The 27,489-nt window shown below is 42.1% G+C and overlaps 1 protein-coding gene across 2 annotated transcripts; it reads left to right on the top strand.

Annotated features, from left to right (window-relative positions):
* Positions 1 to 1,035: 1,035 nt before the first annotated feature.
* MAML1 (mastermind like transcriptional coactivator 1) lies at positions 1,036 to 25,824 on the top strand. Of its 2 annotated transcripts, none has more exons than XM_082063490.1 (5): positions 1,036 to 1,539; positions 11,297 to 12,706; positions 15,005 to 15,274; positions 19,164 to 19,278; positions 21,416 to 25,824. In XM_082063490.1, exons 1-5 carry the CDS (start codon positions 1,171 to 1,173, stop codon positions 22,396 to 22,398), a joined length of 3,147 nt encoding a protein of 1,048 aa, XP_081919616.1. In that variant the 5' UTR covers positions 1,036 to 1,170; the 3' UTR covers positions 22,399 to 25,824. The 2 variants fall into 2 exon arrangements, with proteins under 2 accessions (XP_081919616.1, XP_081919615.1); XM_082063489.1 differs by having other exon boundaries at positions 11,294 to 12,706.
* The last annotated feature ends 1,665 nt before the right edge of the window (positions 25,825 to 27,489 follow it).

Here is a 27,489-nt window from a genome sequence, read left to right as displayed (position 1 = left end):
GCTGGTGGCTGTGGGGCTCTGTCCCTCGCTGCTCCCTGGGAATGGTGTTGCCTCATGGTTTCAAGAAGGAGTGGGTTTTATGTTTATTTGTTTTTTTTCTCTTCATTGTTGCTGAACAAGCACTGTGATTTCACTTGCAGAAAGACCTGTCCGTTTCAAAAAGGTACCTGTTGATGCAACTTGGAAAAAAAAAATATGTAAAAACTAATCAATAAAGAAACTTAAACCTGTTTGTCTTGCTTTGTCTAATTACAACTGCCTCAGCCTTTATCACGTCCGTTGGACTCCAAGGACCAGGCTTGGCTGGGATGTCAGAAGAGGTGGCGATATCCCATCCCCTGAGGTGATCGGTGCCTCTCTGCTCCAGGGCTTTTCTCCCTCGCGGTCGCTGCAGAGCCTGTTTGCAGCGGCTGGTGCTGCCGGGAGCCCGCGGGTGCGGGACGAACCTCCCGCCGCCGCTGAGCGGGGCCGGGGCTCCCGCCGCTGCAGTCCCCTCCCTGTCAATCACCTCTGACTCCGCCCTCCGGCACGCTTGATTGGCTGCGCCGCCGCCCCGCCCCCTCCCTGCTCGTGCCTTTTAAACGCGCCGGAGGCCGCTTCCAGATCGCTGCTCAATTCCCGCTTCCGCGCCTTTCCATTGGCTCAGACGGATGTCCCTCACGGCTCGTGACGCGCTACGCGGCGTGACGTCACCCACCACCCAGGAAGCTCCGCCTATTTGTTCTCAACTCGGCTCTTGAGAGGAAAAACAATTTCAAGATGGCGGCGGCGCGGATAACAATGGGGAGCCGGGGGCTCGGGCCGGCCCGTGCCTGAGAGCGGCGGCCGCCGGGCCGCGCCGCGGGGCAGCGGAGCGGGCTCCGGCCGGACCCCGGGCTGGTTGGGCAGCGGCCGCCGGGCAGGGTTGAGGGAGAGCGGGGGGAGCGGAGCGGCACCGGCCTCGGGGGAGAAGGAGGAAGTGGGGCGGGGGGGAGCGGAGAGGGCGCCGGGCCGGGCCGGGGGGAGGAACCGGGGCGGGGGCGAGCCCGGCGGGGAGCCCAGGTGAGGCCCGCGGGAGGGGGAGGAGCGGCGGGGGCCGGGGAAGGCCCGAGGTGGGGAGTCCCCGCCATGGCGGGGGCCGGCGTGAGGAGCCGGTGAACGGCGGCGGCCGCCCCCTTCGCTCTCCGGTCCATGGTGCTGCCCCCCTGCCCCATGGCGGAGTTCGTGGTGCCGCGGCACAGCGCGGTCATGGAGCGGCTCCGCCGGCGCATCGAGCTCTGCCGGCGGCACCACAGCGCCTGCGAGTCCCGCTACCAGGCCGTGTCCCCGGAGCGCCTGGAGCTGGAGCGCCAGCAAACCTTCGCCCTGCACCAGCGCTGCCTGCAGACCAAGGCCAAGCGGGCCGGCAAGCACCGGCAGCCGCCCCCGGCGCCGCCGCCGCCCGCGCCCCCTCCGCCGGCCGCCGCCGTCGCGGGAAGCGCCGACAGGACCGGAGCCAACGGGCTGGAGGCCGAGGCGGCGAGCGGCGAGCAGCACGGCCGCAGCAGCACGCTGATCGCGGTAAGGGCCGGGCCGGGGCGCTGGGGCTGTGCGGTGAGCCGGCGGGCGGTGCGGCCGTGCCCGGCTGGCAGCGAAAGGAGGACGGGAAACGAGCCCTCCTGGCCGGTGTGCGGGCTGCGGTGGGACGGCTGGGGCTGGCCGTGCTTTGCAGGGTGCTCGTGTCTGCTCTGTTCCAACTTTACAGCTGATAAGGGTTGTTTTATTTGTGTCTCTTGTCGCCTTTGCGCGCTGTAAGGCGACATAAACACTGATGCCTGTTGAGCTGGGAGTAGGGGTGGCCTGGGATGCTTATGGTAACTCAGAGTAATGATCTGTGAGTTGGATTTCTGGTTAATTCACCTAAAATGTCCCTGCAGGAGCTGTCAGGGGAGCATTAATGCTGCAGTGGCTTTAGATTTTTTTGTTTGTTTGCTTGCTGATGTCTTTAATTTAGGCTGTTGGGTTTTAGTGGAGTCACTTGATAAGAATATACGTATTACTGCAGTGGAATTTTTAAGACAAATAATATGTGTATTAATTCTGGTGCATATTGGAAAGAATTTCTGTGGAAAGGCAGCTGCTTATTTGCCACTCTGGTGGGTGTGAACACTATGGGAATCCCACTCCACCCATTAAAAACTGGCTTAACTCAAAATCTTAATGTTTCTCTGGCTTCTCTAGCATTTCTGGTTGTCAGGATATATTCATACAACCCTGTTTGTATATCAAGATAGCTATTGCTTAACTTATTCTGCACCCTTTAAATATACTGCTATGTAGTAATGTGACAGTAATGTAGGTTAGTAGGATAACCTCTTGAAGGTTGCCTGTCTTAATACCCGTCTGTCTTAAAACTGGCTATTTGTAAATGGTGGCCTTCGTGAAAATGGTACAGTACTGTTCTAAGTGTCTTTAAAAGTGGATACTGGATTAACCTGAGACATTTCCAGGTTAACAGATAGATTCAATCATGTTTTTAAAATGGTACGTACACTTAGATTAGAAGCAAAGGAGGGTGCAATCCTCTGCTGTTTGGGACCTCAGTTACCATTTTAAAATGGAATCACCATAGAGCTTACTGTGTACTTGGGTATGACCAGCATGATGAGAAACAGTGAAACATGGGGCATGTTGATATCAGCTTTAATGTAACTGGCACCAGACAGCACGTGTGAGGTTTGTAGTGGTTACAAGATGAACTGAAAATGTTGTTCGGCCAAATGGTTTCTACTCTTGCTAATATACATATGAGAATCTAGGACATACTGATTTCTCTGAGGGCAAAGATAGTTGTGATACAGTTAGAGCACTTCAGACAGTTGTTAAAGAAGAGTCTTTGAGGAAGCGAGGAAACCTTGTGCATTCCTGACAGTGACTCTGTAAAACTTTCCAGGTAGCCGTTGTTTAGTGGGCTGATCTTGAGTGTAAAGTTGTGTCAGAACAAAAGTAACTCAAACTCATATATTATTATCTAAAGATTTGGTGGGTTTTCTCTTTATTTCCTGTCTGAGCTCTGAGACTTTTTGCATATGGGGCTCTATCCATTAATAATGCCTATTTTTGTTACACCCAGAGCTCTTTAGCATGTGAAATCCTGTTGCTTAAACTGCCACCACACGTCTTCATATTGATCCTCTAAAAGAAAGACGTCTTTAATTCATTGGTGTTGTTTCTTTTAAATTGCTTTGGATGTGGATTTGATCTAATTAGCATCCATTATAATGAGGGCTCTCAGCAGTGAGGTTCTGAAACACTCTGCACATCTGGGGAAGCCCTTCTGCAGGAAGCTGCTGCCAGTGGCCAATTTACACAACAGAAGAGGGTTTTAGTGTATGAATGAGTCTTCCTCGTGCTGGCCTGCTGTTTCCTTCCCAGGATACATGACTGTGAGCTTAATTGCAGCTGCTGATTCATCACCTCGTTACTAGGGTATAAAGTTGGTTTGCTTAGTAATTCAAGTTTAAAGAACAACAAAAAACAAAACCAAAAAAACCCCACCACACCACCACCAGAAAACCTTTGCTGCTAATTTCTCTAGGGTGGTATTTTACCTCTAGCAATTATGTAGCTGTTATCAAGACCAAGCATGTGCTCTGTACGGGAAGGACATGGGTTTGGTTTACAATATTCAATAAAGTTTGGATGAACACCAAAATTATCTTGTTTTAAAATATCTTGGACACATTCCTTTCAAAAGAATGCTGCTAGATCAGTGAAATATGCATTGTATCAGCTATCCCTGCTGTTATGATCCAGAGTTTTCCATGAAGCTGCATAGGAATCTTCTCTTGAAAACTGGTACTTTGTGTTGAAAGTTAATGAAGCATTTATTTGAATCCTCAAAAGCAAAAGCGACTCATGTAAATGTAAAGGGTTTGTGATCCAGCATCTGAGGGCTTGTCATACAAGGATGTGAAGCTGCACTGCCGCAAGTGTGGACAATGGGAAATGTTTGTGCTCCCAGATGCTTCAGAGCATCGTCTGCGAGTTCTGAATTGTTGTGGGGAACAGGACAGCACCACTGCTTCCCTCTTAACGTCTTGTATGATTTTTCATGTGGCCACAATCAGGTATTTTCCATTAGTCTTTGTTTTAGATCCTGAAGCTGGATGGATCTTGTTTACAGGCAGAAGTAAGGGGCAGTTCATCCTTTGTTTTCTTACTGAGCAGCCCTAAAGTTGAGCCACAGAAACCAGGAGAATGCAGTATTGATACAGAAATACCTCGGATGATTTGTGCACCATGTAGGCCTCTCCTTAATTTGAGAAAAAAGACAGAAAACGTATTAGGTTCCTATCTTTTTAAATTTCGAGACCATTATTTAGTGGTAAATTCAAATATTGACATTAACTTCATATTTCAGTTGTTTAAGATTACATTATTAAGACTTAGTTCAAAGTAGAAGATGCTTAGTGTCTGGATAACGTGTTGCCCTCTGTGTTAATCCCGTATTTTTGAGAAACAAGGAAGTTGTGAAGCAAAAGAACTTGTCCCCTAGCACATTTTTTCATCTTTGCCAGGTTCTGATTTGAGAGAAGGTTCCTTCTTATATGCCGTTTAAATTATCTGCAAAGAAGATTGGCTTCCTTGTATTTCTCTGATAGACTGTAACAGAGTGTATCGCTGCACTGAACAGAAAGTGTTTCCTTGACATGCAAATGAGAGTGGCAAGATCTGGATTTTCATCTCCACTCCTTGTTTTATGATGTGGTCTTTTGGAAGGAGACCTACTCCATGTTTTTTGCTGTTTTTTTTCCCCACCTGAGAGCAGTTGTGTAGAGGGCTTGCTTTGTCTAGGGCTGCTGCAAAACCACAACATGGTATTTCTGGAATGGGCAGACAAGGTCTGGTCGGTGGCCTGTCCTGGGAATGCTTTGTGTTAAAGCTGAAGAGCAGACCGGTGTTTGTTTGGGAATGATAGAAGTTTTTACATTAATAATGGCTAAGTGCTAACTTAAGCAAAGGCACCAAGTAAAAATTCTAAAAATAAGCTTAATTATTAAGAAAGCAATGCAATGTTTCTTGGCTGAAAAGACCTAGAGTAATAAATTAAAGGCAATAGATCGCTTGGATTGTACTGACAAGCATTAATAGCATTCCACCAACAAAGATCAGGCTGGTACACTAACAATTCGGAAGACCTCATTTTTGTGTAGGCTGTGGTATAGGGGTGTTAAATTGTGAAATTATGTTTTACCACAGAAATAGCAAATTATTTCCACATTATTTATACATAACTATAGTGCAGTGTAGTCTTTGCCACCATTGTTTGTTTTTGCTGACAAGTCTGATAGTTTGTTGCCCAACAACTCAGACAGGTTTTTCTCTGTCTCCTTTTAATTCGATGTGAGGTATTGTTGTATCTTTGAAACATTTCCCATACTAGATTAGTTAGATATGCAGTGATGCTTCCTAAATTCTGAGCATCTGGGAGCGACTGATCCGCTGCTGTTCAAGTTCAAGTGAGGTGCAGGATCCGGCGTTGCAGCTGAAGGCACAGCAGGTTTTTTTGATGCAGCAGAACAATTCCTGTAGCAGAAGCTGCCCCTTGTGACTAATGCAGGCTTGGGATATTTATAGACCTGCGTATCCACAGCCCTTCTTCACTCCAGCAGGCAGTCACCCAAATACAAAAGTCTGCTGGAATTAAAGTCAAAATTAAAATTAGTCCAGCAGTTTGGTTCTGACAACATGGTGGAATGCAGGAATAGATTGGGTAATAAAATGCTTTCCTTGCAGGGGGGTGCAGCTTTGGAAGCTGTGGGTAGATGCACAGTAAATGGGGAGTTCTTAGCATGTCGTATAGTCAAAATGTAGTGTTTTCTACCCAAAATTCATGCACTGCCGTTTCTGGTATTTGCATTGTTGTTTCAGCTTAAGAGGTTTTCATCTTTGTTGCTCCTGTTCTTGGCCAGGCAAGAGAGGAGAGTCTGTGTCTGTAGAGGCCCTGCTGTAAGCTCTGGTTCATGGGATCTTCTCTCTGCTCCTATCCTACTGCTGCCATGGCAGAAAAATGGATATATTCTATTTTGGTTTCCCCTTCTAGGTGAGCATGCTGGTATGTAGCTAGGAGGCACATTGGAACTAGATTTTTATGATGTTTCTAGAGTAACATAGTATTTATTCTTTGAAAATGACCAGCGTTATAATCCTCCTGCTGGTATTTCATGACAGATCCTTGTAGACATAACTTAATTCTGAGACTGAAGTGGTAAACTGATTCCAAATAAAATACAAAAAATTATAGCTCTATTGAATCCTGTAAGGATATTTTAATCTCTGTAATGGATGCTTTAAAAAACCTAAATGTTATATGGACCCCAAAAGGTGCAGTATAAGAACCAGGTTTTTTTTTTTTTAATTTTGTTTCTGTCACGTTCACTAGGTATTTTTCAGAAAAAAATCAACTTGCATACAGTTTCTATTTTTTTTATATATATATCTATATATTTTTACTGTCTTCAGTTACAGGACTCAAAGTATAACTGCTTATTGGATTTTTACACAAGTGGTTTGGTTCACTGTCCTCAATTTAAAAATTCTGCATTGTGAAGGGTTTCTCGCTTTCAAGCGAACAATGTGAACTGAACTTTCATGCTTGCTAAGTTCTGATGCATTGAAATGTCATTGGTTTCAGGTATTGAGTGTTTCAGGTATTGAGTGTTTCACACTGTTTTGACTTCTGGAATCACAGAGTGGTTGGGGTTGGAAGGGACCTCTGGAGATCATCTGGTCCAACCCACCTGCTGAAGCAGGTTCACCAGGGCAGATCACACAGGAATGTGTCCAGGGGGAAATAATATATTTTAATTTTAAAGAAACAAACAAAACCCCATAACTAAAACAAACCAGCCATCCAAAAAAACCCACAACACCAACCAACCAAAAAAAAAAATCAAACGAACTTTGTGCTGCTGTTTTGCTCAGCGGTTCATGCCCCTTTCCCAAGGCAGTCAGGGAACGCTGCACTGGACTCTGAAGTTCTGGACTCTGCCAGTGCTAACAGAAGACCTGGAGATGAAGATTTAGAGCTTTTCCCATTTCTTGTGAGGCTCATGGCAGTTTGTGGACAGCTTTCCTGGAGCTCCCCAGCTGCCCTTGCAGTACAAACTCAATGTGGCTGAGCATCGGGGTGGTAAAACTGCTGGGTTTAAGATGGAGATAGAACATAGCTTATCAAAATTGTGTGTTGCCCGTTTTCTGATGGAAGTGTTGTTGTTTGGCTGGGCATGTGTCCATCCCTGGCACTGTGGTTCTCTGTCCTAGTCAGGTACAGCGTGGGTGTCCTGGAGGTTATATGGTCAGAGGCTGCTGGTGTCGGACGTCTCTTGTGCTGGGTGACACCAGGGGTTTGTGTTTGTGTTCCTCACATGAGGAACCCACAGTTAGGGCCTGACTTGCATGTACACTCCTGCCATTCCAAGTGTCTTTATTATCGTGTTGAAGACTATTTTGCTGGTGTGAATAAAATGCAGCTCTGATGTGATGTGGAGAAGGCACAGCCTGTGGCCCTTTCAGAAACTCCGTGTCCCATCATGGGCCAAGGGGCCGAGGCTCGTGTGCATCATCTGCTGTGCACTGTTCTCTGCACAGAGAGCTTAAGTACTTGGGATAAATGCTTTTGGGGTAATAGTTTTAGGCCAAGCTAAAGAGATCTTGGAGGTCTATCTGTTGTTAAGAAGTTGAGTAGGCTGGAAAATTGGGAATACATTTCTGTATCTGATCTGGTGACAATGGAAATGGTTCGTTCCTGCGTTACAAATAAAATTGCTTGATTCTGCTAAGAAAACCAGGGATAGCATAGCAGAGGGCCACTGTGCCTTACAGGGTGATAGTGGACAATAAAATTAAAGCTGAAGGGATTTTCCTAGTGAGTAGAAAGCTATGCTTTACTTTTGTCAGCACTTATTCTCTTTTATTTTTTTGAGTTTTGGCAGAAGAGAGCAGGTTTTTCTTGCCTTGAGAACTCTGTTGGAGCAGCTTGATATGTAGATAGCTTGTAGTCTGGCTTGTGTCTCACATAGTCCTTGTTGCTTTTTTTTCCCTAAACCCAGATTATTGGGCTAGATACAGACAAATAGGGCAAGAACTGAATATTTCCTTTTTCTGTTATGAAATCAAGATCTGAGATAATATGTAAGAAATGCATATAAGAAAGGAAATTCACAAGAGAAAGTTGCACTATTTGAAGAGTAGTTATATGAATGTATTTGGTGTGAGAATTTCAGGTTCTGTTACTCAAAATTAAATATGAATAAATAAAAGGTATCAGAATGTATGTGTAATGGCAGAGGAGAAGGAACCAGTAACTTTTGGTTCCCACAAGTTTTTTAACACTGTCTTTTCTTGAGAGAAGAAAGAAGGTAGAATATGGCTACTAAATTAGTTTTAAGCTGGTTATATTGTAGATAGTCTACACTGAAATTTATACTCCTGTAGTTACACTTACTGCAATAACTCTTCTTAATGTGAAAAGTGAACTAGGATGCAAGTGCATTTGGTGAATAGTTTCTAAAATTCAGAAATTAAGTGTCCTGGTTACAAACTGGGTTCAATCTTTTCTGGTAAGGGTAGAAGACAAGCAGATTTTCTTCTCCTTTACGTGTCTGTTGGCTGTTGTGTACATGTAGGATATGTTTCAAATAATCTTAGATGTAGCTGAGGTGAAGCAAGGCTGGAAGCAGTAACCCTCAAATTTTGCTTCATTCGTCAATTTATATAAGTTACTTTTTATTTAATATCATTTTCTGACAAAGGAATGTAGATTTAGGTGAAAGGAGGACTTTGTCTAGAGCAACTGGAGTCAAGATATAACCAGGAATCAGATATCTGAGCATTATGACTGTTAAAACTCAAATAGATATGAAAGCACCTACATGTTTTTATTGAGGGAAGGAGCCTATGATGAATATTAGAGGTCTGTGTCTCTTTCTAGACTACAGTAAATGTAGTTTATAAGCACGGATGATTTGATTTTAGGTTAGTTGTATACATTGCAAATGTGGAGTACAGCAGCAAAGACCTTAGCACGTAACAACTTTTGCAATATATGTCCAGCAACCAAGGTGGGTTCTGCAGCCTGTGAAGAGCTGTGTGCAGTTATCACTATAAAGCCACCAAAATCCTCATTGCCTTCAGTTGTCTATAAGAATGATAATTATATCAGTGACCAGAATGGGCATACATTTGTTTTTAATATAGAAATTGAAAATAATATGTTCAGTATACAAAACCAAGTTACTACTTGTGTCAGTTTTCAGGGAGTGTGTTTTCCCCTAATGATTTAGAATTAAGGATGATCCATTCCCAAACTTTGAGTGATTGACTCATCATACAACCTTGAGCAGGTTACTCATCCACCTTCAGCTTCAGTTTTCCCAGTTGGAGTATTATGTAAACAAAGGGAAACGTGGCTGAAAGGCAGATGTTGGGATTAAGTTAAAGCTTTCTGGTGTTAGTTTTGCCTTTTTACATAACAAGGAAAATTTCGTAGGTGTTTTTTCAAGTCAGTATTTGAAAATTTCACTCTAGATCTGCTGTAGACCTGATATTCAGATGAAGAGAGCTCAAGTTCCAGTCTCTGCTCCAGATGTACCTCATCTCATCTTAGCAGGTCTTCTGCTACTCTCACTACTCTGCTACTATATCCATGAACCATCTGGAAGATCATAGTTTCCTGGGATGCTACAGTCTGTCCCTCAGATATACATATGATTTTGCTGCTACCTATGAAAGCGTTAAACAAATAGTGGTTTGTTGTTTTTTTTTTTTTTTTTCTGAAGGTCAGCTAACTGTAGACTGTTCAAAAAAATTACAACAATTAACTGTGAACCAGTCCTTCCATCATTAAATCAAAGACTGCTGTTGCCCAGGCAAGTGCTGTGAAATTCTTCTGATAATTTATGCTGGCTCTACACACAACCTCTTGCTTGAGCACTGAGATCTTGAGGTTTCCCCTGTTTGTTCTTGGATGAGACAGTTTTCCCCTAGGGTGAGTGGACTTGCATCGTGGAGACTGCAAGTAATATTAAAATAAGCATACTTGTCCTGAGGGTTGTTTAACGAGCTGCTTTTCTGCCATCCGAGTGTGCTGTGGGGTGAATCAGGCTGCAGCCGGGCAGCCGTTTGTGGGGCTTCTCCTCGTGTGTCCTGCTGGGACGTACAAAGGGATGTGGGACAGGCCGGGAGCTGGCAGAGCGTTCCCTCTCCGAGCACACTGCTCCCTTTGAGCAGCGTCTCTGCCTGTCAGGTTTGCCTGTGGTGTGGTGCTTCCAGCACAAGCAAAGCACAACTGTTGTTTTTTTACAGAATGCACCTGAGGGAAGGAAGAGTTTGTAGTCATCTTTGATGTGTGTGTAAATTCTGTTTTCAGATGTTCTTGACGTCACTGGAAAGAACTTTATACTTGAAAGCATGCTGGCAGGAAAGAAGCTGAACAAAGCCTCTCAAACTCTGCTTGTTACTATTGCTGTACCCTCCGCTTGCTTCTAGGTGGCACTGTGAGAAAAAGAATATGTGCGTTCACTGGCCATGAGAAGCCAACTGTGGGGCTGGTTGGTGCTCTGCTGGTCACAGCGCAGAGAGGAGCAGCTGGCAAATACTCTGGGAGAAAGGAGCAAACTTCCTTCGCCGTGATAGAATTGACTGAACTCTGAATTGCATTTTACATAAGCGTGAAACGGTGGTGGCCTAGTGACAAACAGGCTTTGCTTTAGTACCAAAAATGTGATAGTGTACAAAATGTATGTGCGTAGTTCTTTTCTAAAAATTATAATCACAAGAGGAATTGTTCTTTTTCTCTAAATATTTAAATTTGAAACTGCTTTATAAAGCAGTGTTACAGAACAATTTTACCATGTGTACATGGGCAAAATAAAATACACGGTTTTATTCACATCCAAAATTTGAATCTTAACATTCTTCAATGTTTTTGCATTTAGAACAGGGAAAATCATAGTATGTTCTGGTTCACAGCAATTTCTCAACTTCTTATTGTCAAAGTATTTGGCAGCTTTTGGTTTTGGTTGAAGGATGGCCCTGTTTGGTGCAGTACGTATTTTTGAAAGTCTGCCCTAACAGACTGTAGAAGGGAAGTCATCTCAGGTGATGACTTGTAAAGCAAATCTTATCAAAGCACAGATCTAACTGCTTTTTTTTTTTCCTAAAATGCTTTAGTTAGAGCTAAACAGTGTTGTCATAAGAAATAAAAATCCTAATCTATGAAACATTAAACTAACTCTCTCTTTTTTTTGTTTTGTTTTGTTTTTTTTTTTAGCAGCTCCATGAGACTGTGAAAAGAAAGCTCGATAGTGCTGCTTCCCCGCAGAATGGAGACCAGCAGAATGGCTACGGTGATGTCTTTTCTGTGTCCAAGAAACTGCGTCGTGATGATGGTCTTGGTGGAGTGAGTGGTTCTTCCAATGGAATGCCCCCTGTGTCTCCACTCCATCATCTCGACAAGAAATCTGGCAGCGGAGATACCTTACAGCTTAACGGAAAACATCCGATGGGGCTGGATGGCATCAGCAAGAAGTGTCTTCCAGATACCAACCTGCAGATGAATGGAGGTGGTGATGCCGATGACTCATTTCCTCTGAGTTTGAACAAAGAGCTGAAGCAGGAGCCTGTAGATGATCTTCCGTGTATGATTGCTGGAGCAGGGGGTTCTATCTCGCAGAATAACTTGATGCCCGATCTTAATCTTAATGAGCAAGAATGGAAAGAACTTATTGAGGAGCTTAATAGATCAGTGCCTGATGAAGACATGAAGGATCTCTTTAATGAAGACTTTGAAGAGAAGAAAGACGCAGATTCTTCAAATTCAGCTGCACAGACTCCGTTGCCACAAGATATTAACATAAAGACTGAGTTTTCCCCAGCACCCTTTGAACAGGAACAGATGGGATCTCCTCAGGTTAGATCCACTTCTTCAGGTCCAGCGTTTATTGGTGCTCCTTCTGTACCTGTAAGTGCCGCTTCTCCAGCGGTTGGTAGTTCTCAGGCTATATTTCAGCCTTCCAGTCAATCAATGACTGAAAATCCTAATCAGCCCATGATGCAGGCATCAAACCACTCTCAAAACGTCCAGAGGCCTCTCCCCAATGTGTTGTTACCTGGGAAGGGTGCAGGAAGTGCCAAAGAAATGTCTTCTGCTCATCAACTTCAGCAGATTGCTGCCAAGCAGAAGAGAGACCAGATGTTGCAGAACCAGCAACAAGCTTCACAAGTCCACCAGACAAATCAAATGTCTACTTGGCAACAGTCTGGGCCTTCTCATAGTCCACTGGCTGTCCCATATACCATGGAAAACCCCACCAGCCCGTCAGTTTACCAGCCAGACTTCAACAATCAAAAACTTATGATGCCTAATATGGGAAACAAAAGCTCGCCGAGAGCTGGAGGCAATTACCATGTGAACATTTTGGGTCATCAGCAAAACAGCTTGAACCAGAACCCTGTGAATAGTCAAGGCTCGATGCTGGACTATGGGAACACCAAACCCCTTTCACATTACAAAGCAGAATGTGAACAGGGGGTTCCAGTATCTGGGCAGAACAAGCCCCCCATGTTGGCCTACATCCAACAACGCCAGCAGGCACCGCTGGCTCACGTGAGCGATGACCAAAATGGGATGATCCTGTTGAAACCCAAATCTGGAAACATTGCCTACCGACTACCGCACAGTCAGGTGAATGTTCTGGCTTTTATTACTTTTGTTTAGTAGCAGATCTAAGGTTTTGCGAGAGGGTGTTGGATCCATAAGACTAGAGTACAGATTACCTGGTATTGTTTCAATACAGTTGCTGCATGATTTTAAAGAAGAAAGATATAATATGCAATCAGCTGACACAAGAATCAAGAACTCTGTTTTCCACTGAGGACAGTTTTTTTAATACTCAGTTCTAAGTCATGTGGTGATGCATGATTTTCAGCTTAATGTATTTTGTGGGCAACAAATTATGTCACGCTTCATAGAAGCTTCTACTTACAGAGGTAAATAGATGCTTTGTAAACTTTTGCCTAAAATAACTGGTGCAAGACTGTAGTGTTAAACAGTGTTCTTAAAGAAGCTTTGATTTCTTTACCTTCTTTTTAGTCCTTACTTGTGTCAGAGTTGGCTTACTATATATAAAAAGGCATGTCTTTGGTTGTTGCTTTTTGAAGAGAGATGGAAGCGGGGGCTGCATTCCTGATTTCTTTGGTGTTACTTGGGACTTTTCAAATCTAAGGTTTTGTTACTGGTTACTCCGGGGATTGAGGAAGCATGGGATAGGAGAGAAATAGATCTGTAAGCATGAGTAACATAGCATATTTGTCTGCTAGAAGCAATATGCTTCAGGTTTTCTTGTAAAGGAAAAATCCAGATGCTGCTGCTTTGCCTTACATAAAACTGATACTACAGCTATTCTGCAAGTGAAAGTGTATGTAGTGGATGGAGGGTATAGGCTCGTTGGGATTCTGTAATGTGCCTGCTTGTTGAGAAAAAAGGTCTCTGTTATAAGGATTAAAGCTCCTCTAGCAAAAGCTGTTGGAGATCCAACTCTAGTCATATGTTCCCTCAACAAAACAAAAAACCCATGAGAGATCCGATTAGTCTGTGATGAAGACCACACTGGCATACAAATAAAAATATGGGATCAATGTGTACTTTATGAGGCACAAAATGTCAATCTCTGTAAAAGGTAGCAGAAGTAACAATCTAATGACATGTTGATGGAAGAAAAATGGAAAAGAGATGATTGTGTGTGTCACATCTCCTCCTCCCTGAAAAACATGAGGGTGACCTTGCACCTACACTGCCACGCTTGCACTGAATGAACAGAAATACTGATGGATGCTTCTTGAGGATTTCTCAAAAGCTTGCGTGGAGAACAACTTAGCACAGCTTTACCTATATTTCACTCATGATTTTGTATAAACTGCAGAGAGTGAGAACCAACAGCCGAACCCGTCAGCTGAATTCTGAACTTGAAAGTATTTGCATATTTGCATAACTGGAGATGAGGCTGAACTGTGCTTAATATTATAAAATTGTCAAATTTCAAATGGATTAGCTGGTACAAAGAGAACAGTATCAGATCCTTCATGATAATAATTTCATGTTATTTTTGCTTATCCCAAGTTCCAATCTCCTAAAAAAGAGTTATGAAAAATTAATAATAACAGGCTTATATGTAGTAGTATTTTTCTCCGTGGAATATGGTGATGGTTGAATTGCTGCGGAAGTATGTTAAGACTAATTTTGATCAGTAATAGCCTTCTTCCCTTTCACCTGCAAATAGTAAATACTTTGATACTAAAAAAAGCAACTTTAGGGGGGGGATAGAAAATCACTTGCTGAATTGAATGTAGACAGAAGAGGCAGGATTTAAATAAGTGTTTTGTATAAGGAAAATTTAAAATGTAGTGTTCGTAAAGGTGCTGCCGAAGTTGACTGAAGCTGGTGTTTGAGTTGCTGTTGGTAACTGGTGCCATTCCTCGGGCCCAGCAGAAGCACACAGGGCTGTACAGCCCTGTCTGAGCTGGACTTGGGGAAGTACTTTGAGACTGAAGTTAAATCCTGAGTGTTGTGGAGCTTCTGACCTTAACACTGAACTGTCACTTCTGCACCTGGCACTTTACAGATGGGTTTTTGGATGTCTTTAATTAGCCTCACTGAAAACTGCGTCACACTTTGCCTTTTCCGTTACAAGCTTCGCAAGTGAAGAAGCTATTGCATAAAGATGACAAATTAAAGAGAACTGATCTGATTTTTATTAAATAACAAATGCGCAGATAAGCAATAATTGACAACTTCTGTTTTTTTTAGAGATGTGTTATGATTCCCTTCTTTGTGTAGATTTTCTCTCTCCTTTATCCTGTAAAACAATAAAAATACTATGAATTGTGGTCATCACTATGAAAGTGTCTTTCCTCATTTGTGTAACAACATGCAGTTTCTGAATTCTGGAGGGCTAACCTCTTTCTGTTTTACTTTATCTTGCAGGATCAAACCCCTCCTGCTAACGTTCCTCGCGTTCCTGTTTCTGTCCCGGGCCCTGGCCTGGGTGCCCAGGCTCCCAATGTCTCCATGGCAGGTAACCACAGCAACCCATCCTATATCAGCAATCAGCAGCAAGCGGCAGCGATGAAGCAGCACCAAATGCTGATGGACCAGCAGAAGCAGAGGGAGCAGCAACAAAAGCACTTGCTCATGGAGCAGCAGAAGCAGCAATTCCTGATGGAGCAGAGACAGCAACATCTTCTGGCCGAGCAGGTGAGAGGGGCCAGCAGGCTTTTTTACTTTGCACTGATTTGCTTTGGACTCAAACAGCGTTTGAGATTTTGTCAAATAGTTATTGCATTACAAAATACAGAATGTAAACTGCAAGGTGCTTTGGTATCATAAGTGTAACTGCTGTTTTATGTTTCTATGAAAGTAACCCAAACACACAGTGCTTGATTGCCGAGGTTTGTTTTTTCTGTTGCTACAAGGCACTGTGGTGAATAAAAAGAATAAAACAAGTAGAACTGAATAGTGTGCAAATGCAAGACAATACCTACATGGAGAGAAGGTATCATACCAGCGATGGTGTAATTCCTTGTGAAAGAAGAAAGGCAAATGAAGTCAAAGCAAAAATAAAACGTAAGGTCAGGATACTGTTGATTTGTTCTGTAGAGCTTTAAAAATGGAAGCAATGAGCAGGGGACTCCATAAGCTCATTCTGCTTACTGCCTTTCTTCCCTGTGAGATCCACAGCAGTTCATGTTTCAAATTTTAAAACATCTTTCACTTGTTTACTTGGGGAAAATAATTAGACATCTGCATCCAACTTGCATCTTATGCTGCCAAAAGAATTTAACTCTGCTCTCCATCAGAGTGCAGAAAGCTGCTTTAGCCTCTCCCAGGGAAACGGGCTCCTTGTGTGAACCTTCCTGAGCTTTAAAACTTCTGGAAGTCTTTCAGCTGGGAATCAGCCCAAAGGGCCTTTTTCGCGTCATTGGTGCTTTTCTGCGTTTTTAAAAGTCCACGCAGGCATGTTCCAGGCACTGGCACTGTGCATCCGGAGAAATTATCAGTATCTGGTCTGAGGGGAAGGGGAAGATGAATTTTTAAAAGATTCGTGAGACCCAGGGACAACCTGGTATTCACATTTTCTGGAAAAAGTGTAATGAGCTGTACTGCTGAAAAGTTTTGTCTTTGAAGCTAATGGAGGGAAGGGTGGGGAAGAACCATGGAAGGTGTTGTCTTTGGGGATAATGGGAGGAAAAAAAGAAAAAGCCAGTGGTTTAATGAAGAAAAGAAGAACAAAAAAAAATGCATTTATCCCGGAGAATTAACAACAACAAAGTTTAAATGCTCTGGAGTCCTTCAACTAATAACAGTTGGGAATGTGTTGTTGCCTTAATTTTCGGCACTGTTAAAGAGTGATAAATCTCAGCGTTCTCAGCTTTGAAGTTGGCAGTTGTTATCCTGGTAGACAGGATTTTCACTATAATGATAGTCTGGAAAATAGAGATGGTGAGAGGAGGTCAGGTAGTGGGTGTGTGTGGACATCTTAACATTTATTGCAGCAACTGCCCATCAGAAGCTTTCTTTAAGAAAGGAAGAAATGATACAGCCTCCTCTGAACTGAAAATATGTGAGGTCTTGGTTGGGGAACACATTTTGCAGGGAAGAGCGTAGTAGAATCTGCAATATTGTGGAACTGTGGCTGTGCCAAGTCCCACCTAATAGCTTTTTTGATCGCTTAGAGACTTGTGTTAAAATTGAGGACTAGATTGAGGTGCTGGAAAAGCCCCTTCAGTTCTTGACCCAGTGTAGATAGAAACATATGAATGTGCTTGCCAGTGTTTCAAAGGAAATTGTGCGAACATTGGTGAAGATATTTGATATTTGGCTAAAATTACAATTTGGGCTAAGGGAATATAATGGTGGAAATACTGCTTATGTTGATAAATATATTATCAAAGACTGAAGACAAAGAATGCCCATATCTTCAATAAAATAATATTTTCTGTATGATTTCTGTGATCTATAAACTTATAAATCCAATACTTTTTAGTAAGTTGTTCAGTTTTTGGTGCCTTGTATGTTATCAAATGTCAAAAATGACTAATCGTTACTCTTCCAAAATGTGAACAAACAGATCTTCTTTGAGAGAAGGTGGGGAGAAAGGAAATGTTAGCATCCTGCTAACAGGTGTTAGCATCCTGCTTGTACTTTTGCATCGCTGGTGAATGACAATTATTAGAGCTCTTAGAGCTGTGGTTCAGGTTTCTGTAGCTAAATAATGGACCTAACACACATCAGACCTCTCTGAACACTGGGGTGGTGGATTAGCAGGGTGATAATTACGATATATGTGTTCTTGTATTTTTTTCTACGTATTTGCTGCTGCTTAGGCAGCAAATGTTGCTGTGGTAAATATCAGTATTACGAAAATATTTTATTCCTGTCCTACTTATGGTAGTTACAACTAACGTCTACATCTGCACCCCTTAGTGATACTGGAACTCTGATCCCAAATAAGGAGCAGCTTTGCTTTGGAGCTGACCAAGCTTGGATGTCGCATTTGCCACATTTCTTGAGCTTGACCTACCCACTCAAGCTAAATCCTGTTAGCATTCTAATTTGGTATTTATTTCTTCGGATACACAAGGTACCGGATATAGCTTGACAGAAAGATTTCTGAATCAGTGGATATCTATTTTGCAGGAGAATTATAGTTTCAGGCAGCTTCAGTGCCATTCCCTGTGACACTAACACTGGCCTTGCATCTTGTATTTGGCCTTTTTCTTATTCCCTGAGCCAGGTTTTGCGGTTCCTGGCTTCTCTCAGAACTGTGGCATCTCTCCTTGGCTTCTGTGGTCAGTCTCTTTCAGGTTTAACTGGTCCTGCAAGCAGCAGGTCCTCTGTCAGGCAGCTTCCCCTCCTCATTCCTCTGCGTGTCTCAACAGCTGCTGCTTTGCAGACATTTCAGAAGGATGGCAGTCATGTGCATCTGCTCGTTGGTTACGTCGCACTTCTCTCTTCTTTAAAGGATTATTGCTTGTGCCTTTACCCCCGTACTCTTGGTAGGGAATTTCAGTCCTCTTCTGTGCTCTGTGCCACTTTATATAAGTAGGTAGGTGTGCATTGTATCACTGCTTGGTTAGCTTGGAGCTTCAGCCCAGTCGAAGAAATCTGTGGAAGAAGAGGCAGAAACGCTTTGCCTGGTATCTTTCGTATTGTACAAGCAGCCTGTTGTCTGTTTAAACTGTCAGGATCTCTCAGCATACTGTTAGTGCATGTGCACACACTCTCAACAATCCCTTCAAGGCTTTAAATTTCATTTTCTGCAAAAGTTTTGTAATAGAAAATTTGCTTATTTTATTTTCCAGATGTTTTCATCATCAAATAGGTACAGGTTGAATGTGCTTTCTTAAGGTTATTTTGAGTCATTACTAGGGTTTATTTGAATTCATTGGTGTGTTGTTAAAAATGGTTTTGAATAGTGGTAACAAAACTTGCATAGCTCCTGTTATAAACTTAGTTCTGCAGCTTCCCGTAATCTTCTCAGAATACCTGTGGTATATAAGGGTTTGTGTGTAGTTTCTTCAGTATTGAAAACAAGGGCTAGAAAATATTTGTGTTCAGTTTTTACTTTTCTCTTTGATATTTCTTATTGATATTTATGACTTGTACTTCAATTTCTAAAGGTAGGTCTTAAATGAATTGGTCCAGGACTAAAAAGAAGGGCAAGTTCTTTTTGTACACACTCACTGCTGCTTGGTTTGTACCTGTCAGTGTCTTTGAGTATTGTCAAAAATGCCTGTTGATTATGTTACTGGTTAAAAGACTTAACATACCAGCTTTTCAGTGTTTTAAAGGCTTCAGACACATGTTGCAGTAATTCCTGTAGCACATGCTGTTGTCCTCTTGTTTTGAGTTCCTGGTCTTGTCACTCATCAGATTGAACTGACTCTGTTTGAACCTTGAGAACAAAGGTGTAAAGTGACTTTAAGGCTGCAGAAGCCCCTGTAATTACCAGCTCTGCCCTAAAGTATGCAGATAATTTGTTTTTATCCAATATCATAACCCTTGGAAAAAGGTTGACGTAGAATAGACTATTTCAGTTGGAAGGGACTTGTTTTCTAATTGTCTTGCGTTGAACCTTTTTCAGGAGAAACAGCGGCAGCAGCAAGAGCAGCAGTTGCAGCGGCACCTGACTCGACCACCTCCCCAATATCAGGATCAGCCGCAGAATCCGTATCAGCAACAGGTTGGGCAGTTCACAGGTAAGTAAACGTGGCGATTGAAATAATGGCAGAAAAAATACCAGGAGTGAAAAACAAGGTGTCTTCAAACTTCCTGGATTGGATAGCTTTTAATTAATCTATTACATCATCTTCCCACATCACTGTGCCTTAAAACTTATAGGCCTATACCCTGATTCAGTTGCAAACTGACAGCTTCCCTTGTCCCAGATATCTGGGACAACTTAAACTTCTGATTATTAATACTGCTTTGGAAATGGGTAACATTCTTAAGTACCTTCATTTTTCGGAAGACGTTTTTTTTACTACCATTTCCCTTTACAGATTGTAAATTCTCCTTAATTTTCATGTATTAGGATTCAGGTTTTTTTCTCAAGCCTAACTTCTCTACTGCTTGAATCTATCACACGCCCTCATTACAGGAAAATAAGCGATGTGTTATTTCACTCCTCTACTAGGATGCGTTTAAAATTCTCTGATATTCTTATCCCTCCTGCGTTTAGAAGGGAATGCACTTCAGATTCTCTTTGTTACATGTTAGTATCCTACGTTTGTTTTTGTAGGAGAAGCAGCTTGTTATGTCTTCAGTGCATTAGTGCTGATAAATAAAAGATGTTGTTAGTGTTAGGCTGGAATAGCTTCATCAATGTGGAAAAACTAGAGAATGGTAAAAACTTGTCCCCCTACTTGAAAGCTCTCTACTTAACAGGGCATCAAGAAACCACTTGTCTTTTTTTCATAAACCTGAAGTACAGAATAGTGCTTAATCCCTTTGTTTTGTTTCCTTACTCTCTATGTTCCCACAGAAGTAAACACGGAAGGGAAAAGATGCAAATAGAAATGTGATACCCCCGTTCTGACGGTGTCTGTGACTATACAGCGTCTGGTAGAGCTGTGACTGGGTTTTGTTACTGAACTGAAAAGTCCTGACACCAATACAAAGGGATCGTGTGTTAACACACTGATCAGTAGCATCCTTCAAATATTGCACTGAAGCATTTTTTTTTCTACTGCCACTTTTCTATAGAAATGCAGGAGTATACCTGTTAGAAATAGAATGTGTTTTGCTATAATGAACATCAGTATTATTAAAACTACTTTTTCCTTGTTATGGTGATTGTAACTATTTTTTTGCATCTTAAATCCTGGTATGTGCACTACCTCTTCACTGTATGGTTTCAGAAAGACCTCCCCCACACCTCTGGCAACATTGGTGTTTTTATGGTGTGCGTTTGTAATTAATTAAATTTTAACTTGAATTGTATTTGAATAAAATTATATTTGAGTAAAAATTGAATTAATAATAATGGAGAGCCAATGTTCCTCAACTGGCTTAAAATATGAAAAAATTCTGCAACTTTTTGGTTTGAAAGTAGAGAAAGTACCAGTGTAGGCAGGTGTTCCTTGGTTGACTGTAAGAAGGGGAGTGGATTGTGCATTATGCTTCGCAGTGCTTTTTTTTTTTCCTTTAAGTAGAGGGCTGGTTCTTCTACAGGAAGAAACTTTTTTAGTCTGGATTTATAAGAACAAAGGAGCTTTTTTGGTTTGCTGAGAAGACTTATATCTGCAAATCATCTTGCTGGGCTATCAGTGTTGCATATTAACATAGCAAATATTTCATTATGGAAATTCAAAAGATACTTGACCAAAGATTTCTGAAAGTTATATAAAATAGAAGAAATTTCTGGAACTGTGAAAACACAGGACTGGAAACCTGACAGTTGTACAGTATGAGATACACAGTGTATGCACGGAACAACTGACAGTGTGTATGTACAGTAAGTGGTATTTTTTAACAGCCTAGCAAACTGTGCATGCACTTCAAACTATGTGTGTATACCTTTGTTCACAAAGAAATATCAGAGTCCTGCCTTAAAAAATTAGAATTTTAAAAAATTTACAATGGCAAACTCTTAGAAGTGGTATTCAGATTTTTTTAGGCCATTGGTATATCTGTGTTTGAGATCAAGGTGGAGGTGCGAACTGGAGCAAGAATTGACACTCCTTAATTAAGGTGCTGCTGCCTGTGTGTTGGCTGCGTAGGTTGGTTTATACAAATGCAGCTGCGCCTCCTTTCTAGATTATAGTGTCTACAGGCCTCACTTGGCTCTGCTTGAACTGAGGTATTTAATGTACAAAATATTTCTTTGTATTCCAGGGTCACCTTCAGCCATGCCTGGGGTCAGTAATTTAGGACAGTCCAGCTCCAGTAGTCCACGGATGTTTCCTCAGACCCAGAACATGATTCAGATGGGACCTGGACACAGTTCTGTTCCTCCGCTCCAGTCGGGCTCCAGTCAGCAGGACCGAGGGGTGACTCAATATACCAATATGCAAAACATTCAGCGAGGGGGATTATACAACTTGGCGTCCGGTATGACACAGATGGTTCCCCAGCACGCAGCTCCAAGTGCCAATGGACAGCCACCCATGCAGAGACAAGGCAGCTTGGGCCAGGGCGCTGCCGTTCCCGCTGCGTATGCCCAGAACACCTTAGCAAACTCAAGTATTTCTCAGCAGCACAATAAAGGTGCGCTGAATCCAACCTTATCTAAGCCACAGATGGCAAGAGTACCAGCTGCTATGGGGGCTCAAAATCCATCTTGGCAGCACCAGGGTATCCCTAATATGAACAACCAGACACAAGCGAACAGTGGCTTAGGACCATTTACTGCCAGCTCCTCTTTCCACATGCAGCAAACTCATCTAAAGATGGCCAACCAGCAGTTTGCCCAAGGAATGCCTCAGGTAAGCCTCAGCACCAGCCGGCCGATGACCTCCATGAACGCTGCTGTCTCTGGGCAGCTGTTGTCATCGTCTTTAGGGGTGCAGCAGCGGACAAACCCACAGCAGGTACCCTCCCAGCAAGTCTTGCCTGGCATGAACCAGACTGTTCCAGATCTGAATGCTTTCAACCAGAATCCAAATCAGCAAATGCCCAACAGAGGGAATCTGCACTGTAGTCAAGGGTACCCTGTGAGGACAACCAGTCAAGAGCTGCCTTTTGCCTACAGCGGCCAGTCGGGCAATAACGGACTTCAGAATCTAACTGGTGACACAGACCTGATAGACTCTTTGCTGAAAAACAGGACTTCAGAGGAGTGGATGAATGATTTGGATGAGTTGTTAGGAACTCATTAAAATAGGGCCGGGTGTGTGGGTTCTATTTTTTTTTTTTTTTTTTTAATTATTTCATGAAATCTAAACAACACTTGGACCAAAAAAACCTGTGGTGTTGAGGAGTCCTGCAGGCATTAGAGGTAAACAGTTGGGAAGGGGACTGGAGCTGCTTCTCAATGAGTGTTGATAGGTGGTGATGGCGCACCAAGCAGGTCTGCGGGAACAGTGCGCTTTGTCTTGGTGTCTCTAAGGAGTTGCACGCTTGAACAGGTCAAAAAAGATTTGTGCACATCCTAGCCAGCCTTTCAGAAATCTCACATGCAGTGTTCTAAAATGAAATTCTTTAATTATTTAAAAATAAAACAGAATTCCACAGAAATAGTGCAGAAAGAAAGAAAATAGTTGCACAAATTGTGTTTAGGGCTTAGTCTCCTGCAGCTATTACTTGCAATCATTATTTGTTCATAGCTTGAGATGCTGTTATAGTACTGTCCATCAAACTTCTGACTTTTTATTTGAGAAGAGGCTGTATTGCACCTAAGTACATTTGCAAAATGTTTTGAATTGTTTCTTTTCCCCATCGCTGAAGCATGTGCCTGTACTTTCAGTAAGTAAGTGATGTTTCACAGTAAATATTTCTAGATGCTGGTAATAGATGAAAGTATTAAAACCTGGCCAGTTAGTCTAGGTAGTAGTCTTAATAGATTGTAGTCTTTTAAGCTGCAGTTTGCACTCTGTTGTAGAGAGGCACAGTTCTTGGCTTGTACCTTGCTGTGTTTAAAGGGGGAATTTCTTATGGGAGAACTTTTAAACTATAGTAGGTTTAACGTGAATTGTAAAGCCATTTACTTTGCACCTGTTTCTTCATAACTTATTTCCAAAGGTAGTTTTATTTAAATGAAGACTTTGCTTCATGACAGTTCATCTAGTTTTCTTTGTTGTAAAAAGTAAAGCTAACTTTTGAGATGAGTTCACTCCCCAAAGTTAGCAGTGATGCAATGAGCACAAGACTTTGTCACTTCAGAATTAAAAAAATGAGGAAAAAATGATTTGGCTGAGAGGTGGAAAGTCGTTATCAGCAATAACGGCACAGGCAGCCTGGGAGAACATTTGTATCAGGGTTGCTCCAATATGGAAGTCTCCCCCTTTAAATACTCTTTTTTAAATACTGGGTTACGAGATTGATAATCTTTCTATAGACTGGAGGATTTACTTCTTTAATATCCCTTGAAGCAGATGCTGGTTCTTCGGCTCAGCCCAAGGAGACCTCTTATCCATATCTTGGGGTCAGTCCCAGAAAGGACAAAAACCACAGTGGGAACACTCAGTGTTCCAGAGTCCTTACTTTCTACCAAAAAAAATTCCATTATCCACCACCAAACCACCTTGCCTTAACCTTTATTTTAAAATGAAAATAAAGTTGAAAGCTTTTGTTTTAAATGCACAAATACCTCTTCCCTTTCTAAATCCACTTTTTTTGAAAACTCCTTTAAACTTTTTAACCAAACCCAACGTTGTGATTTAAAAGCGATTCTCCTTCAACACAGACTGGCTTCTTCAGGAGTTTTCTGTACTGCAGAGATGCGTGAGAAGAGGGTTTTTCCCAGAGTGGGTGAAGGGAAGTGAAGGATAACATTGATTTCAAAGAAGGAAAATATTTTACTGTATCTGCAGCTCCTTTATGAGACAATTTGCACTTTTAAAAACTGCTTTTTAACACTAATACTTTAACCCTTTCCAAATATGCATGGAACATGGTTTGTCCAGCACACTTACCTAGTGTGGATGAATTACGCTCTGTTGAACAGATTTGATATTGTATCATGTTGGACTGTTGGTGAAAGATGTGCATTGATCAGTGGATCCCACCGTTGAAGAGTGGATAAAACTTCACTGAAGCAGACTTAATCTCTCGTAGAGCTTTTGAGTCTTTGGATGGGAAGACGAAGGTGTTAGTGACTTTGGTTGTTGACACTTCTGATATTTTCTAGAATAAGTAGTTGAGATGCAAATAACTAATGCTAACGTTTCTTGTACTGCCAATCTAAGAAAAGAGCTAGTGAGTTTGGTTTACTATTAATTTAAACCAAAAACTGGTCCAAGGTTAAGTATCATTAGAAGAGCATAGATAAACTAGCAATGGCAGGGGAAGGAGTGTTGGCTGTGTTTTTATTTTTAAGGGTTAACTTTGCACCAGTGTGCCTTCCCTTCCTGTCGGGGGTACTTGGGACCTCATAATTTCAGTGGCATCCTTCAATGTCACTTGTTTTTTTCTCCCCTTTACAAACACTTGAGAGATGTAACAGGGTAGTAAGACGCAGTTTTCTTTCTTCCCTGGTTAGGTTGTGGTGAAATCTGCTCTGGTTTTTAGTAGATTTTGCACACAGACTTTGTTTGGAATAAGTCAAGATACAATCCATCCAGTTGCGATTTCTTAATTGGAGAAAAAGAACATCTGCTGTTTGCATTATTATTATTACCAAAAAGGCAATCCAGCTAAATGTCCAGGAAAATGCAGATGTCCTCTTTCCTCCACTGTTTCTGGAAGCGAAGGTGGATATTGCTCTGCTTGACCTGAGGGTTTGTTCGGGAAGGTGTCTAGATTTGGTGATAGGGCCTTTTCATGGTACTGCTGAAGTAAAATGAAGCACGATTCTAGGCAAAAAGGATTATAATGCCCATTGGTCTTCATATGTGAACAGGATCCAAACAGCATTTAACCTGATAGAAAAAAACAGCCCTTGCTTCTGGTTTTGGTCCCTGTCCACATAATGTGATCAGACTGTTGGAAATACGGTATCACTGTAACAAAGTGGAAACAGTTCAATGGAAATGAAAATACGGTTTTGATGCCCGTAGGTGCATGGGTAGGGCTGGGCTTTGCCTTTGTGCCCTTTCACATGTAGCCGTCGATATATGCACTTGGGCTTTCCATTTGCTGCAGCTTCAGAGCAATAAAACGTATCTCCCCTGAACTGTGCCCAGCCAGCCGCCCATGGCTTTATTTATAAACTGCGGTTTTGGTTGGGTAGGAAAGGTGAGAGTGTCACTGTGCAACATCCACTGCCTTCCAAAAACCACGATTGAATTGAAAAGGGTGCTCAAAATTTTGTTATACACATTTCCTTTGTGTAAATAAATGTTTACAATTTTATATTAAAGATTTGAATAAGAGTTAGATCTTCTGACTGTATATTTTTTACTTTTTATAGATTTTAAAACTATAATTCTTTATATATGTGTTTGGGGGGTATTATGGTAAGTTTTATGCTTGTAAATGGAGAACAGTTGAATTTGATGCTAACCTTTATGAATTTTTGTCATTGAAATGTATAAAGAGTCCATTAATCCCCTTATTCTTTTACTACAATTACTGGTGCACACCAAAAAGAAATCCTTCACTTCTGTTTTATCATTATAAAATAAATATTTTGCTAGTGTATGAAACATATGTGGTGTGGCTTTATCCATCCGTGTGAGCTGAGCAGAGCTGAGCGTTGTTGGCAGGAGATGGTGCTTTCGCCCCAGCGCACAGTCCTGCTCAGCCTGGCACTACAGCTCAGCTGCTTCTGCTCTGTCTGACCAATTCTTACGGTTTCAGAAAGTCCTTTTGAACAGGCCTTGGAAAACTTTCCTTTGAACACTTTATGCTGTACCTGCTGCTTCTGGACTTTTGGTTTTTAAATGCAGTTGTGGGCCTTAGGCTGGGAAGTATAACTGCAGAGGGTGTTACTAGTGAAAAGGATCTTAATAACTGCAGAGACCTCACATGTGCAAAAACACAGAGTTCCAAAAATATGCTCAGATTCCCTCAGAATAACAGGCCGTAGATGTTTGAACTGGTTTCCTTGAGCACTGTGAAAAGACGATGTGTGTGTGATGTAGGCAGAGAGCACCCCCAAAAACCCGAACAAAACACAGAAATGAGGAACACGTCCTGCAAGCGCGAGTTAATGTTTCTGAACAAGGAACAAAATCCTGGCAGCAAACTGCATGAAGATTTTGGCTTAAAGGTAGTGGGTTGAAGAGCCTGTGGAAAATAGCGGCAAAATGGGTCTTTCAGAGCTTTCTGGATTGTTGAGCCGCTTGAGAGAGAGACGTTTATTATGTTTGGTTAAAGAGAAGTAAAACAAGGATCTGTGGCTCCATCAGTGCCCCAAGGAGCTGAGCGTTAGTGGTGTGTGTTTGGATATTAATATGGTCTTGTTAACAAGTTATTACTTGAGGAGTTACTCTGAAGTGAACATTTCAAAGCGGTTCTCTTTGTGAATCATACCATTTGCAGCAGACCCAAGGATTCAGTTTTTCATGTAGTATTTCCTGTTAGTCAAGCACACCCTTTAACTGATGATATCTAGTCTTAAGTTCTAAACTAACATCTCAAATCTCTCCAACCACAGATGTAGCAGTAGCGATAACGAGGAATTTGCAAAGTGTGACACATGCGTTTCTTGTAAGGCTGTATTCGTTTTACGTGTTACTGCGATTTCAAGCATCCCCCTATGTAATAAGAATTTTAATCAGCTTCAAACATCGAAGGGTCATTCTCCAAGCATCGGGAGTTGATGTCTTACTTATGCAGGTACTGTGTTATTTATACAGCTGTTGTGTGTAAGGCCCCAGGTCAGAGCCTTCAGACTTCCTCACAAATTGCATCTTGACTTAACCTGAGTATATTTTGAGTATATTCCTACTCTGCAAGTTTTGTGTTGCGTTTGGGGGAGGAGGGGACTTGTAACTTCAGAACCTTATAAAGAACCAAATGTAATCATAAGTCACAATACCAACACGAGCCGCTTCTAGCCTGTGGGGAACGGTGAAGTTATTACTTTAACTTCTGCTTTATTTTCCCATTAAAAGTGCTGTGTTATGTTTAATGTTGAGTAAAACAGAAGTTTCCCAAACTGTCCCTTGTTGAAGTGATGTCCCCATGCATGTTTTTCCAAAGATTTTTAAGGAGCCCGTGGCAGCTTGTGATCAACCTCTGCTCAGAAACTGGTCCTCGTTGTTGTTGTTATGTTTTATGTTACTGTTTTTCCTGAGGCTAATGTAACTCTAATGGAAGAGTTTTCTGAACCCTCAATTGGTTGTTGAAATGGTGTAAGCACAAGT

The sequence above is a fragment of the Streptopelia decaocto genome (genome assembly GCF_964273445.1).
Source record: "Streptopelia decaocto genome assembly, chromosome: 12".
Classification (NCBI taxonomy): domain Eukaryota; kingdom Metazoa; phylum Chordata; class Aves; order Columbiformes; family Columbidae; genus Streptopelia; species Streptopelia decaocto.
Note: the sequence above shows the minus strand (reverse complement) of the source record. Positions and strands in the feature narration are given on the sequence as shown.